Genomic DNA, 16,719 nt, shown 5'->3' with positions numbered 1-16,719 from the left:
AACCATTGCTGTCAAGTCGATTCTGACTCATAGCAACCCTATAGAACAGAGTAGAGTTGCCCCATAGGGCTGACTTTTTGGTTAGCATCTAGAGCTCTTAACTACTATGCCACCAAAGTATATATTAAAAAACTTTGCCATTTTAATCATTTTTAAGTGTACTGTTCAGTGACGTTAATGACATTCACCATACTGTGCTACTCCCGCCACTATCCATTACCAAATGTTTCACATCACCCAAAACAGAAACTCAATACCTTTCAGTAATAACTTCCCAGTCTCCCTCCCTCCAGCCCCTGGTAACGCTAATAAACTTTGGACTCTGCATTTGCCTAATCTAGATATTTCATATAAGTGGGATCATATGATCTTTATCCTTTTGGGTCTTACTTGGTCAAATGGTTTGTACTCAACTACTTACCTAAAAGTTGGTGTTTGGAACTCAGCCAGCAATGCCACAGAAGAAAGGCCTGGTAAAAATTTCAGCCAAAAAACCCCTAGGGAGCAGTCCTACTCTATAAAACATGGGGTCATCATGAGTCAAAACTAACTTGACCGAAATGGGTTTGGTTCTCCCCAGCGTAATGCTTTCAAGGTTCATCCATGCAGTAGCATGTATCAGAACCTCATTTCTCTTTATGGCCGAGTAAGATTCTATTGTATGCACAGACCGCATTCTGTTTATCCATTCATCTATTAATGGACACTTGAGTTGCTTCCGTCTTTTGGCAGTTGTGAATAATACTGCAACGAATATTGGCATAACCTTTCATCATTTACAACCAACAAATTCAATCTCCTTTTTAATTAGAAAGGAAAAGAATTTCATACTCTGTAATATACTGTTTCAGGAGAGAAGACTGAAAGTTGTTGAGCAAGCTGGGAAGAAAACTCCTTCAGGAGAACAGTAGATGCTAAATAGTTAATCTGCTGGCCCTGATCCCCTGAGGTTTGTGATATGAAGCACATAGTTCCAGCCTTCATTCTTAGCATGAGTGGAAATAGTTTAAAATCATTTCATAGATAAGCAGAGGGTGGAAAAGCTCTAGTTTTTAACAGTAAAAACTTTTCTTGGCTTACAAAGTCTTCCTAGTGTCCTGGAGGGAAACTTTTATATAAATCTCTGCATGTTTAAATAAATATATTTTACATAAATAAGTCACAAAAACGGCAATACGCAGCACTGAAGCAGAGGCTGACTAACCTCTTGGAATTTCGATCAATTCATTTATAGTCCGGTAAACCCCAAGAGACTGAAAGTTACTTTATACCTGTTTTCCACAATAGATACCGCACCATCAGTTCCCTCCCAAACAGTCCTAGTGCCTACACGTGAAAAGGACACGAAAAACAGTCTTAAAATCCAAACACTGACAGCAGACATACCCTGCAGCCTTGGTCCTCCATGAAGCGAGCTGCTGGGTGTCCAGCGGCCATATGTCCAAGGCTTCCCCGACTTCCTTCTGACTCACATGGAATGACTCCGCAGCACTGATGTAAGGCCCTTAAAGCGAATCTGTTTTCAATTCAGGGCAGATGTGGGACACTCTTGTAGCCCTAGGGATTATCAACTTTAAAACAAATCGCCTTCAGGATGATAAGTCAGAGGCAGTTAACTGCTTCCTGAGGCCTAGCTGGGGCTCTTTCCAAATGTTTAACATATAACACAATGACTAGGACAGAAACGACAGAAAGGCGAGCTCTCCTCTACGTTCTCAGACTTCAAAACCAACCTTTTATATGTGCCTCAGAGGCAAAGCTTATAACTCCATCTCAGAACTTTTAACTAGAAATCCAGGTATTTTCAAAACACACAAAAGTAATCAAAAAGTCACCCCCTCTCCCCCACAAAACTATCTTAATGCTTGTCTTTGGTTCATTGAGTATAGTTTGTCCACAAATTGAATTGTTCTGGTTCAGAGTCCTCTTGGCTCAAGAAAAGGAAGGGAGGACTATTCCAAGACTTCCACAGAGAAACATCCAGAAATCAATTTAACACAATAAGTTTAATGTTCTAGAATTAGTGTTCACGTGGCATGACTGTACCTCAGAGCCCCTTCTCTTAACCCAATTTAATAACCTTGAAAAAAACATGAAAAATATTAATTTCTAAGAAACCTAAAGAAAAAATAATTAAACTTTCATTTAAATAAAAGTTTTATATGGAGCTTTAAAATATTACAAGTTCATGTATATGACACTTTTCCATTAAGCAGACGTAGATAAGTTTAGGTATATGTAATCTCAGCGACTAGTCAGAAGATATTCCTGTTGGGTGCCGTGGAGTCTATTTAGACTCATAGTGACTCCATTTGACAGAGCTGAACTGTCCCATGGGGTTTTCTAGGCTGTTATCTTTAAGGGAGCAGATTGCCAGGTCTTTCTCTGGTGGAACCGCTGGATAGTTTCCAACTGACAATTTTCCGTTTGCAGCCAGGCACTTAACTGTTGTGCCACAGAGCTCCTTAGAAGATAGTCACATTAAAAAATATATTCAGAAAATCCATATATTCTTTAAAATAAATATTATGAATGTGGCATAATAGAGCTATATGATAAAGCATTCAATCACTAATGAATATCAGGCTACTATTTCTTCTATTTTTATGGGAAAGATTAAACTTCTGGGAGCTTATGAATGGGTTCAGAAACTGTTTAGGAAGCATTATAAGGGGTGTTCTGGATGAGATAGAAAGGGACCTATCCTTGGATCTCTCTTAAATTACGTGACCCTGGGCAAGCTGCTGCCCAGGTCACTGCTCCCTTATTTATAAAGAGGTTCAACAAGATAGATGATTCCAAACCTCTAAAATCAGTGATGATTTACAAACAACCTGGTAAAACAGAGGGCAAAGGTCTTTCCTTAACTTGATATCGGGCATAATCACCAATTGCCACTGACTTGAAATCTCCAAATTTTTTCCACCTTGGAGCATACAGTTATGGCTGATAAGGCAAGTTTTAGCTAATACATTGGATCTGAAGAGGAAAGAAACCTACTACCTTATACAAATTAGACACCCAGGTTTTCTTTGGGTCGATAGACTCTTTTTGAAACAATTGCCAACATCTCTGCAATTCTGACCCTGCTAATGGGTATCAATAATATACTTAGCAAATTTATTGTTGTTGCTATTAGTTGCTGTCGAGTTGATTCTGACTCATGGAGACCCCATGTATGAAGAGTAGAACTACTTCACAGGGTTTTCAAGGGGGTGACCTTTCGAGAGCAGATCGCCAGGCCTATCTTCCGAGGTGCCTCTGGGTGGGTTCAATCCACTAGCCTTTCAACTAGTAGTTGAGCAAGCAGTTAACCACTTCTGCCACCCAGGGACTCTGGATCTGTTTTAATTTTCATCTCTGTGTGTGTGTGTTTTAATCTGGGTAAGGAAAGCCAGATGTTGTCAGTGAGCAGTGGGTTATTTTTGTGACGGGGGTAGAGCTGGGGTACCAGGTAGGGGGTTGAGTGGGGTGGCAAAGAGCAGTGGCTTATGAATCAGGAGGCCCCAGTTCTAGTTCAGGGCTGCTACTAAGTACCTTGTGACCTTTGTCATATCCCTCCCCTCCTCTAGGTCTCAGTTTCCCAACAACCAAGAGAGACTTCCTGCCCCACAGCATGTAGTTTCTGTTTTAGAGTTCGACTCTTAGGAACACAGAAGCCAAGGCTATAAACTCAAAAGTTCATTGTATATCAGATGAGAACTGTAGGTCAGGCAAATATCTATGGTTAACCTGTGATAGGGTCATTTTCCAAACTATAAGAGATAACAGTCTTGCCTACTCTTGCCTGCAGAAAAGTACTCAGACGTGCACCAATAAAATCCTTTTGTAGAGAACATCATAATAATTCAGAACATCATAGTAATTAAGGTTTTCTTTCCACAAACCTGTTTTCATTTCTCAACTATGACTTGGTAATCTATGGACACTCTTTAAAAATGTCACCTATAATACTGGCGTCTCTGAACCCCACGGTGCATTACATCTTGCATCCTACTATGTGTCAGACACTCACTAGAAACACATCAAGGCTCTCTAGGGCTCAAGAATGTGGGAGCTGGAAGAAATGGGCACTGGGAGTGGGCTGACCATGGGAAACGGTCACGAACAGGAATTTTTTTTTTAGTTTTTAACAGTTCCCAACATTTCTATGTCCCCCCTCTCCCCTCTAGCATAGCCTAATATCCCAAATGACTCATCAAAGCACAAAAAAATATATAAAAACCCAAAGAAACTGGGTGATGGGGAGGACACACCCCTGGGGATGCCCATGTCCCCAGTCTTGTTTCAGGTTTCTGTATGTACTGGCACAAGAGAGGCTCCGCTGTTGCCTGCCAGCTCCTCTATGGGGCATATGATTCTAAGTATTTAGTACACCAAACACACAAGCAAACCCCAAAACCAAACCCGCTGCTCTTAAATCGATTCTGACTCACGGCGACCCAGTGTGTTTCAGAGTGGAACTGCTCTCCGTAGGATTCTCAGTGGCTGTGACCTTTCAGAAGTAGATCCCCAGGCCTTTCCTATGAGGTACCTTTGAGTGGATTTAAACCACCAACCTTTGTTTCGTAGCCAAGTGCTTAACTGTTGTGCCATCCAGGGACTTCTATTTATAACATACTCTTACTAATTATAAAAACTTTTTGATGAATAAAAACAAATTCAATGAAAATGCACTGTTAATTCGTACCACAAGAAGGTAGGCTACGTTGATTTTCTCTCTTAAAGCCCTTTATCAAAAATAAAAGGAGATGCTCAGAAATGGGTGTGGTGAATACACATTAAAACAAGTACTTACTGCCTAGAGCAATGTGATATAGTTTCTACAGATAAAACTCAGACTGAACCCAGTATCATCAGTCCTAATCGCCTTACTGACAAACTTTTAGAAGTGAGTAACTTATAAGAAATCATTACAAATGCAAATATTCGAAACATATATATTTATTAAAACCAAACTAAACTTGTTTCCATTGAGTCGATTCTGACCCATGTGTTACAGAACAGAACTGAGCTCATTCTAAAAATTACATTGGCTGTAATCTTTATGAAAGCAGGTCACCAGGCCTTTCTTCTGCAGTGCTGCTGGGTGGGTTCGACCCTCCACCTTTAGTTTAGTAGGCAAAGGCCAACTGTTTGCACCACCCAAGGATCTTACACATTTATTAACCTGTTAACCCATTGCCATTGAGTCGATTCTGACTCACAGCGACCCTGTAAGACAGGCTACAACTGCCCAATAGAGTTTCCAAGGAGCGGCTGGTGGATTCAAACTGCTCACCTTTTGGTTAGCAGCTGTAGCTCTTAACCACTGTGCCACATATTTTTTAAGACTTATTAAAATCAATTTCCATTATCTTTCTTGTTTAAAAGCTTAGAAGTAAACCATCTCTAAATACGGACAGTATTTATGGCTCAGGCAAAGCCTTGACGATGGCTGGATTCAAACAATGTAGAAAATAGGAAGGAGGGAAGTTTTTCAGGTTGACTACCCAGGCTTGGCATGAAGGTATGGCCCCCAGAGGAAAAGGCATTCTTGAAGACTTAAGTTTTCAAAAGACAACGTTAGACTGTTGAGTGGGAACTGATAGATCAATGGTCCTGGCAGAGTTTGGTGCTTTCATTACAGTGAAGAGGACCGGAAATAGGTGCCGCCATGCACCATCAGAGTTGGGCTGAGTTTTTCAACTTGGAAATCCGCACTTGACCAACTTCTTTTCCTTCATATTTCCACTCTGCTTTTCTTTTTTCTCCATATTTGCCACTTTTCTATTCCATAATAACCTCTCTGTATGTTATTTACATTAAACCTGATCTGCCTAACTTTCTCATGAAGCTAAAAGTAATAATAGCAGAGGCTTTGTGGAGCCGTACAATGTATTCTTTTTGGAGAGGAAAAAATAAAAAATTTAGTTGTGTCTGTCCCATCTGGAAGTCAGTTCCCATCATGCACACCAAAAAGCTGAGTTTATTACTTTATTTCACAATACTCAAACATTTATTCTTAAATGAAAGAATTCATCTTTTAATGCGTTTGCTGGCATTACACATTGTTTGATTAAGAAATGTTTCATAACCTTGACAGTCTTTTCTTTCAGTCAAGATTTCCTGAACTAGAATGTCGCTGGCGATGATTTCTGCACAAACAGAAATAGTTAACAGTTTTCTTATTTGTTGTTCACATAACTGGTTGACACACATTCACCTTTTGTTCATAGGATTCATAAAGTTTCACATCATTTAGGGATGATTCAAGCTTGCAAACCTTGAGCAATAGCCCTTCCAGCTCTCAGACTTTGATTCCACCCGATGTTCCTCATAATTGCCTGGTGATAAACATCAGCCCAGGGTGCTTGTTGACAATAAAGACTCCCAGGCCTCCTCCCTTGAAAGAATGATTCTGTACTTAAAGGGGACTCTGAGGAGCCTTATCACCAGGCAAGTTTGAGAAACACTTTATTCTCCGACTCTTAACCTTGACTGGATACTGGAACCACTTGGGGAGCTTAAAAAAATAGTACTGAGCCTGGGTCCCACCCCCAGAGATTTTGATTTAATTAGTTTGAGGTGTGGCCTGGGTATCTGGATTTTCAGAAGCTCCCAGGAGATTCCCAGGAGACTCTAGTGTGCAGCCAGGGTTGAGAACCACAGACTTGATTGAAACAACAGTTAGTCCTGTAACATGTGAGAGCAACATCAAACATTCCTGTTAAGATCTATAAAGTGCTTTTACATACACGTGTCTCATTTGAATTCTTAACAGCCTTTTGAGGTAGGTAGAGTGGGTGTTATCTTTTGCAGATAAGCTCAGAGAGGTGAAGTGGTTTGGTGGAGACCCTACTCAAGCAGAATTATGGAATTGGTGAGGTTTGTTTTAGGTACTCTATTCCCTTTTTTTTTTTCCCTTACTTCTCTATGGCCCTTTGTTCCTTACTGGCTTTCCAGCTTTCACAGGCTCCCCCTTTAAAAAAAGAAACAGAACAAAACAAAAAAAAGCTTGCCGCTTAGAACTCCCCTTACATTGGGATAGCCATTAATAATAATAATTACAATAACAACAGCAGCAGCCAACATTGGACCCTTACTACACATTGTGTTAAATGCTTTGCATACATTATCTTAGTTGTCCTCATGGGCACCATGAGGTAGGTTATATCCCCATTTTACAGGTGAGGAAACTGAGGCTTGGTGAGTAACTTGCCAAAGGTCACATTCGTATGCAACACTCATAATCTAAACCTCTTCCTATTTTCCTTCCAGTCAACCAAATTTCAGCAACCGGCAGACGGGAAAGAATCTGAAAGTAATTCAGGGTAAGCTATCAATGACTATTACAGCTTTCCTGACTTGTACACTGAAATATGTGAGAGCTGGAACTCTATGGGACTGCCTTGTTTTTCCAGGTCTCACAAGTAAGTTTTCTGCCTTTTTTGTCGCTATCAACCAAAAAAAAACCAAACCCATTGCCATCCAGTCAATTCCTGAGTTTTCCTTCCCTGACAGGTTTCTGCCTTACACAAGTTCTGGCTTTCGCAGGTTTTACTGTACTACCACTTCTAACGTGAGGGTCTGATCTTTTAAGAAACTTCTGGAACTAGCCATTCTTTCTCTTTTTTTAAAATTCTTTTTTTTAATTGTACTTTAGATGAAGGTTTACAGAACAAACTAGCTTCTTATTAAACAGTACACATATTGTTTTATGACATTGGTTAACAACCCCACGACATGTCAACACACTCCCCTTCTCAACCTTGGGTTCCCTGTTACCAGCTTTCCTGTCCCCTCCTGCTTTCTTGCCCTTGCTCCTGGGCTGGTGTGCCCCTTTTTAGTCTCGTTTTGTTTTATGAGCCTGTCTAATCTTTGGCTGAAGGGTGAACCTCGGGAGTGACTTCATTACTGAGGTAAAAACATGTCCGGAGGCCGTACTCTCAGGTTTTCTCCAGTCTCTGTCAGGCCAGTAAGTCTGGTCTTTTTTTGTGTGTGTGAGTTAGAGTTTTGTTCTACATTTTTCTCCAGCTCTGTCTGGGACCCTCTATCGTGATCTCTGTCAGAACAGTCAGTGGCAGTAGCTGGGCACCATCTTGTTGTACTAGACTCAGTGTGACGGAGACTGTGGTAGTTGTGGTCCATTAGTCCTTTGAACTAATCTTTGCCTTGTGTCTTCAGTTTTCTTCGTTCTTCCTTTCTCCTGAACGGGTGAGACAAGTGGAGTATCTTAGATGGCTGCACACAGGCTTTTAAGACCCCAGACGCTGCTCACAAAAGTAAAATGTAGCACATTTTCTTTATAAACTATGTTATGCCAATTGAGCTAGATGTTCCCTGAGACCATTGTCCCCACAGCCCTCAGCCTAACAACTTGGTCCCTCAGGGAGTTTGGATGTGTCTATGGAACTTACATGATCTTGCTTTGTACAAGCTATGCTGGCTTCCGCAGTGTTGTGTACTGTCTTACCCTTCACCAAAATTACCACTTATCTGTTGTCTAGTGTTTTTCCAACTCCACCCTTCCCCTCCCTCGTAACCATCAAAGATTATTTCTTTTTGTGTGTAAACTTTCCCATGAGTTTTTACTGTAATGGTCTCATACAATATTTGTCCTTTTGTGATTGACTTATTTCACTCAGCATAATGCCCCCCAGATTCATCCATGTTATAAGATGCTTCACAGATGCACCGTGGTTCTTTATCGTTGTGTAATACCCCATTGTGTGTATGTACCACAATCTGATTATCCATTCATTTGTTGATGGGCATCTAGGTTGTTTCCATCTTTTTGCTATTACAAACAATGCTGCAAAGAAATGGGTTTACATATGTCTATTGGTGTGATGACTCTTATTTCTCTAGGATATATTCTTAGGAGTGAAATTGCTGGATCATATAGTATTTCTATTTCTAGCTTTCTAAGGAAGCACCATATCATTTTCCAAAATGGTTGTATCATTTCGCATTCCCACCAGCAGTGCCTGAGAATTCCAAGCTTAAACCTCTCCAACATTTGTTATTTTCTGTTTTTTTGATTTGTGCCAGGATGCTGGGGTGAGATGGTATCTCATTGTGGTTTTGATTTGCATGAGCATTTCCTCACGCATCTGTTAGTGGCTTTAATGTCTTCTTTGGTGAAGTGTCTGTTCATTTCCTTTGCCCATTTTTTAATTGGATTATTTGTCTTTTTGTTGTAGAGGTGCTGGATTTTCCTTTAGATTTTAGAGATTAGACCATTGTCTGATTTGCAGTAGCCAACATTTTTTTCTCAGTCTGTAGGTTCTCTTTTTATTCTTTTGGTGAAGTCTTTTGATGAGCATAAGTGTTTAATTTTTAGAAGATCCCAGTTATCTAGCTTATCTTCTGGAGTTTGTGTATTGTTGGTTATGGTTTGTATCCTGTATTAGGATTTCTAGTGTTGATCCTATTTTTTCTTCTATGAACTTTAGAGTTTTTAGCTTTATATTCAGGTCTTTGATTCATTTTGAATTAGTTTTTGCATATGGTGTGAGGTATGGGTCCTGTTTCATTTTTTTTTTTTTTTTGCAGATAGACATCCAGTTTTCCCACAAGCATTTATTAAAAAGACTGTCTTTTTCCCATCTGATGGACTTTGGACCCTTGTTGAAGATCAGATGGCCATAGGTATGGGTTTATATCTGGGTTCTCGATTCTGTTCCATTGGTCAATGTATCTGTCATTGTACCAGTACCAGGCTCATTTGACTACAGTAGCTGTAAAGTAGATTCTGAGGTCAGGTAATGTGAGTTCTCCTACTTTCTTCTTCTTCTTTGATAGTGCTTTACTTATCTGGGGCCTCTTCCCTTTCCACATAAAGTTAATGATTAGTTTTTCCATCCCTTTAAAGAGCACTGTTGATATTTGGATCAGGATTGTTTGCATTGTATTTGTAAATTGCTTTGGGTAGAATTGTCATTTTCACAATGTTGAGTCTACTTATCCATTAGCATGGTATGTTTTTCCACTTTTGTAGATCTCTTTTGGTTTCTTGCAGCAGTGTTTTGAAGTTTTCTTTGTATAGGTCTTTTACAGCCCTGGCTAGATTTATTCCTATGTATGTTATTTTGTTAGGGGCTATTATAAATGGTAATGTTTTCCTGATTTCCTTTTCATCATTCTCTTTGTTGGTGTATAGGAATCCAACTGATTTTTGTATGTTTATCTTGTATGCTGCTACACTGCTGAATCTCTACATTAGTTCCAGTAGTTTTTTCATGGAGTCTTTGGGGTTTTCTATGTATACCATCATAATCATCCACAAATAGTGACAGTTTTACTTCTTCATTACCCATTTAAAAAAAAAAAAATAGATGCCCTTTATTTCTGTTTCTTGCCTTATTGCTCTAGCTAGGACTTCCAGCACAATGTTAAATAGGAGTGGTGATAAACAGTCTCCCTGTCTTGTTCCCGTTCTCAAGGGGAATGTTTTCAGCCTCTCTCCGTTAAGAATGATGTTCGCTGTTGGTTTTACATAGATGCCCTTCTGGAACCAGCCATTATTTATTTATTTTTTGGCATTTTTAACATTTTACTTTATTTTTTTAAATTATGCTTTAAGTGAAAGTTTATAGCTCAAGTTAGTCTCTCATGCAAAAATTTATACACACATTGTTATGTGACCCTAGTTGCTATCCCAATAATGTGACAGCACACTCCTTTTTTCCACCCCAGATTTCTTGTGTTCATTCAACCAGCTCCTGTTCCTTTTTGCCTTCTCATCTCGCCTCCAGACAGGAGCTGCCCATTTATTCTTAAGTATCTACTTGACCTAAGAAGCACTCTCTTCACATATAACATTTTATGTCTTATAGTCTAGCCTATTCTTTGTCTGAAAAGTTGGCTTCAGGAATGGTTTCAGTTCTGGGATAACAGAGAGTCCAGGGACCATGTCTTCTGGAGTCCCTCCAGTCTCTGTCAGACCATTAAGTCTGGCCTTTTAACTAAAATTTGAGTTCTGCACCCCACTTTTCTCCGACTTCATCAGAGACTCTCTGTTGTGTTTCCTGTCAGGGTAGTCATTGGTGGTAGCTGGGCACCATCTAGTTCTTCTGGTCTCAGGCTGATGGAGTCTCTGGTTTATGTGGCCCTTTCTGTCTCTTGGGTTAATATTTACCTCGTGTCTTTGGTGTTCCTCATTCTGCTTTGCTCCAGGTGGGTTGGGACCAATTGATGCCTCTTAGATGGCTGCTTGGTAGCTTTTAAGACCCCAGACACCACTCATCAAAATGGAATGCAGAACATTTTCTGAATAAACTTTGTTATGCCAATTGACCTAGATGTCCCCTGAAACCATGTTCCCTAGACCCCTGCCCCTGCTACACTGTCCCTTAAAGTGTTTAGGAAACTTTTTAGCTTTTGGTTTAGTCCAGTTGTGCTAACTTTGCCTGTATTGTGTGTTGTCCTTCCCTTCACCTAAGATAATTCTTGTCTACTATCTAGTTACTGCCAGCCATTCTTTAATTCAAAAGAAAGAGTATCTAGAATTTGAATAGTTCAATTGCAGAATCTTGGGTTGATGTTAATCCTTAACTGCCTGTTTTGTTTATTGGTACCCTGTTTATGCAGAAGGCTAACTTTGCCTTCCCAGCGACAGTCACAGTGCAATGAATTGTGGAACCTACTTGACGGCAGTAGGTTTACCTGGCTCCAGAAGGTCTGGGCTTGGGTCCTAAATACTTTTTTATTAGCTATGGGTTCTTGAGCCTGTTACATCCAGGATGTGGTTTAGTGTTCTGAGAGAATTAGGCTTAGTTGGCACATTAATCAGTGTTTTCATACCTGTATTTTAAGATTTCTAAAATACTGAACTTATTTTTATCATTTCATTACCTAAAGCTCAAAGTAAATCAAGTTAAGAATCTGGGCTTTAAAAGTTCAAGAGGCATGGGCTTCCTGGTTAGCTACATAAACTCATCTAATAAACTAGGCATTATTTATGATATTATAAAGAAGGAGAAAGATGTAAAAGAACAGAGTTCCTAGAACATGGAAAGTTGTTCAACATCTCTAGACATTAAAACCAAAATACCCAAACCTATTGCCATGGAGTCAATTTCTACTCATAGCGACCCTACAGGACAGAGTAGAACTGCCCCATAGAGTTTCCAAGGAGTGGTTGGTGGGTTTGAACTGCTGACTTTTTGGTTAGCAGCTGTAGCTCTTAACAACTACACTACCAGGGCTTCCATTAGCCACTAGGGAAATGCAAATCAAAACCACAATGAGATATCATCTCACCCCCATTAGAATGGCAATGATAAAAAAAAAAAAAAAGGAAAACGGCAAGTGTTGGTGAGATTGTGGAGAAATTGGAACCCTCATCCATTGCTGGTGGGAATGTAAAATAGTGCAGCCACTGCGGAAAATAATTTGGTGGTTCCTTGAAAAGTTGAACATAGAATTACCATATGACCCAGCAATCCCAGTCCTACGCCTATACTCAGATGATGTGAAAGCAGGAACACAAACAGAAACCTATACACCAATGCTCAGTACAGTGCTTTTCACAACAGCCAAAAGGTGGAAATAACTGAAATGCCCATCAACAGATGAATGAAGAAACAAAATGTGGTATACCCATATAATGGAATATTATGTAGCCATAAAGAGAAACGAAGTTCTGATACATGCCATAACATGGATGAACCTTAAAACGTTATGGTGAGTGAAATAGATCAGTCACAAAAGAACAAATACTGTGTGATCTCACTTATATGAAATAAGCAAATATATAGAAATCAAAGATTATTAATGGTTACTAGCGGTGGCAAGGAAGACAGAAAAGGGAAGTTTTTGTTTACGGAGTGTGGAGTTTATGTTAATGGTGCCTTAATATTTTGAAAAAGGATATTGATAATGGTAGCACAACATGAAAAATGTAATCAATGTCATTGAATTGTAAATGTGGAAGTTATTTTGTTGGTGAGTGTTTTGATCGCAATAATAAAAAAAAAAGAATAGAATTCCTTTCTCTCTCCAATTTCATCTGGTGTGGGAATCTTAGTCCGTTTCTGCAAAGTGTGAGCCTATGTAAATACTGAGGAAGAATTTTTTTTTTTAATCTACACTAAAGAGCCAATATGGGCAACTGAGGTAACTAAAAGAAGCTTAAATGCGTATCATCCTATATATACTTTTCAATTAATTCAACAAATATTTATTGAGCACTTACTATGTGCTAGGCGTTGGAATGCAGTATGGAAAAGACTCTGCCCTCATGAAGCGTACTTTTTCTTTTTTAAATTTATTTTGTTGTTGTCGAGACTATACACGGCAAAAACATACACTAATTCAGCAGTTTCTACATGTACAATTCAGTGGCATTGATTATGATCTTCGAGTTGTGCGACCATTCACATCCTCCTTTTCTGAGTTGTTCCTCCCCCATTAACATAAACGCACTGCACCTATCTAATCTTTTGAGTTGCTATTGTCACTTTGATCCCATATAGATAGTTCTTAAAACAGCATAATGAAGTATACTTCTTAAATGAATGTACAAAGAATGGTCAAGTCCATGAAAAAATCAGTAAAATAATACCTGTGCTAAGTTTTTTAAAAGAAACCAAAAAGGGGCTAAGACAGAGACTGTTTGGAGAGGGTACCCACTTCAGATAGGGCAATCAGAAGAAGCCAACGCTTAAGACGGAAGACAGTGAAGAAGCCACTCTTCTAAGAGTGGGAAGAAAAGACTTACAGGTAAAGTAACTGTACGTGCAAAGTCCCTGAGGCAGGAAAAAAGCTTGATGCAGTTAGTTTAGTGGTAGAATTCTCGACTTCCATGTAGAAGAGCCAAGTTTGATGCCCAGCCAATGTACCTCATGCCACCACTCATCTGTCAGTGGAGGCTTGCTTGTTGCTCTGAGGCTGAACAGGTAGCAGTGGAGCTCGCAGACTAAGATGGACTAGGAAGACAGGCCTAGTAATCTGCTTTCAAAAGTCAGCCATCGAAAACCGTATAGATCACAACTGTCCAATCTGCAACCTATTATGCGGGTGGCACAGGACCCGACAGCGCTTTGTTCAGTTGTGCCTGGGGTCACCACGAGTTGGGGGCCGACTGGACGGAAGCTAACAACAACCAAAACAGTTGAGAAACTGAAAAAAGCCAAGTATGATTGGCGGGTGGACAGCACAGGAGAAAAGCATGATGTGGGGTCGGAAGTCTCTCTAAGAACTAGGTTACGCAGCTCTCATGGAGAATGGTAAGGAGTATGGATTTTATTTTAAGCTCAATAACAAGCCATCAAAGAATTTTAAACAGAGAAGTGGCATGAGCTGATTCATGCTTTAATATGATTTTTGTGGTGAAAGGATTAGAGGCTACTGTAGCTAATGATGACCTTTCTCTTCCCAAGCAATACTTTTTGGAAAGAGCAGAAATTATAAAAGGAATCTGCTTATATTTTTAAAACAATCTTCTATGAATATAATTCTTCATATTTTTGCAGTAACAATAGTTCATCTACATTGTAAATTGGGACAGAATTACAGAAATGTAGACCATCAGGCTTTAATCTGTCTAACTGAGGGCAAGGATGCATTTCCCAATATGTTTTTTTCAAAAGCAAAGATAGCAGAGTCCCTAGAACTCAGTGAAAGTGAAACGCATGCCTTCGCGTCTCTCCTTCATCAGAGAAAGGTGCGGTGTTGAAAGTATGCAAGATTCAGCCGTATGTAACCTCAGGAAGACCCAACTGGCACAAGGAGAATTTCTTGCTTCCTCCTTTTGGATGGATAACAGTAAATAAAACACAAAAGTACATACCTAGGATATATGATTGGTGTCCAAGTTTCACCTCCCGTTACAATAAACTCTTTTTGTTTTTTAAAAATAATTTATCTTTTGTTTTTGTTGTTGAGAATATACGCAGCACACCAATTCAATGATTTGTACAGGTACAATTCAGTGACATGGATTACATTCTTCAAGTTGTGCAACCATTCTCACCCTCCTTTTCTGAATTATTCCTTCCCCATTAACATAAACTCACTGCCCCCAAGTTTCCTATGTAATCTTTTGAGTCGCTGTTGTCAATTTGATCCCATTAGATAGTTCTCAAAAGAACACAATGCTCAAGGCAGACATTCTTTACTAGTTAAACTATTGTTTGGTTAAGGAGCTCTGCTAGCGCAGTGGTTAAGAGCTCAGCTGCTAACCGAATGGTAAGAGGTTTGAACCTACCAGCCGCGCTATGGGAGAAAGGTGTAGCAGTCTGCTTCCATAAAGATTATAGCCTTGGAACCCTATGTAGCAGTTCTATTCTGTCCTATAGGGTCACTGTGAGTTGGAATCAAATTGTCAGCAATGGGTTTTGGTTTACTGTTCAGTTTTAAAAAGACTTCAGGGAATATTTTTGGTTTAAGATTTAAAGATGATCTCAGGGCCATAGTTTCGGGGCCCATTATGATAAACCCTTAACATGTCTATTCAGACATTCAAACTGCCCCTGGGCTTGCTCAGAAGTGAAACCTCCATCCTCAAACAACCTCTTCTTTCCATTGTTCAGAGAGGGGCAAGAAGACAGCAATGTTCCATGTGACATAGAGTGGAACACCTGCAGACATGAACGCACAACGTACATACTTCGACAGCTTGAAAAGTCAAACTGTTTTTACCCCACGACAGTTTTCTTTCTTGGTTCGGCTCAACTGCAAAGCAGATTTCTATGGTTGAGTTATGAAGTCCAGAAATAGGGGCTTTGTAATGGAAATGCAGACAGACACCTCACCGTCACCCTGCTACTGGGCACCGCTATAGTCATCAGTTTTAATGAGAGCTGTTAATATTACCTCCATCAGAATGGTTGCCTTGGGCTGACATTCTGGGCTGCACACAGGTGCTCTCGGCCAAAAATGCAATGTAGGTTATTACATTATCAGTGCGGCACAGATGTGCTTTCTGTCTGAACTCAAGGTGGTGTTGCTGCCAAGTGCACAAGTCTTTCAGTGGGTCCAGGTCTGTTTGTATCAAAATGCTGTTCTAGTTCAGTGAACCTGAGAACAGCCTTCTGCTTCCCCAGGACCCAAGTTTAGAAAACATGCTTAAGAATGCAAGAAGGCTGGGCCCTCAAAAGGCAGGTCCAGGCTTTGCTAAGAAAATGACACTCATCTAACAACCTCTGCTTTCTCAGTGAAAGCCTCACTCCCTGCATATTTATCTACTGACTTGTCAGGCTGTTCTTGGGTCCCTACCCTGTGCCAGGTACCCTGGAGGAGTTATGGAAGATCCTGCCAAGGTGTGTGCCCCCAGGCACCCTGCAGTGATTCCTGCTGCTCTGGTCTCTTCTTCCAACCTCTTTACAATTGTCTCTCGAAAAGCACGTCTCCATCCTTTCTCCCTGGCTCTTCAAGGTCATGGCGCTTTTCCACTGTTGAATGTTTGCCATATTTTATGTCACTGGCATCTCCTTTTCCCTAAGCTTAAACCCCTATCCACTGAACTTTTGTTATTCAACTTGGTCCCTGGGGTCCATCTGACTTGAAGCCAGATTTTCCTTAAAGTTGGCAGCCGTGGGTTATGCAATTCAGCCTAGTGCCCAGCCTGGGCAATGTCAAGTTGGTGTAGACACCTGGGACTGAGAATCGGCTTCCAGATGCACCGGGGGGGGGGGGGGGGGAGGGGAGGAAGGGGGGCAGCACAGATGCAGCCCTGTCCCTGTCTGTATTCTCAAAGGGAAGTCACCTGTCGGGGATAGAACGATGGCTCAA

At 40.3% G+C, this 16,719-nt stretch overlaps 1 protein-coding gene across 4 annotated transcripts in view; it reads right to left on the bottom strand.

Moving 5' to 3' along the window:
• Positions 1–16,719, bottom strand: part of SASH1 (SAM and SH3 domain containing 1) — a 392,317-nt gene that overhangs the window by 305,980 nt on the left and 69,618 nt on the right. The window contains exon 1 of one of the 4 annotated variants that reach the window (XM_049903927.1): positions 1,387–16,609. The exons of the other annotated variants lie outside the window; for them this stretch is intronic. Within the exon in view, the coding sequence (XP_049759884.1) occupies positions 1,387–1,437 (51 nt within the window). The 5' untranslated portion in view covers positions 1,438–16,609. Of the gene's footprint in view, positions 1–1,386; positions 16,610–16,719 lie in introns of those variants that run through there. 4 annotated transcript variants of the gene reach the window in all.

This window comes from Elephas maximus, chromosome 1, assembly GCF_024166365.1.
Source record: "Elephas maximus indicus isolate mEleMax1 chromosome 1, mEleMax1 primary haplotype, whole genome shotgun sequence".
NCBI lineage: Eukaryota > Metazoa > Chordata > Mammalia > Proboscidea > Elephantidae > Elephas > Elephas maximus.
This window is presented reverse-complemented; position numbering and strand designations above follow the sequence as displayed.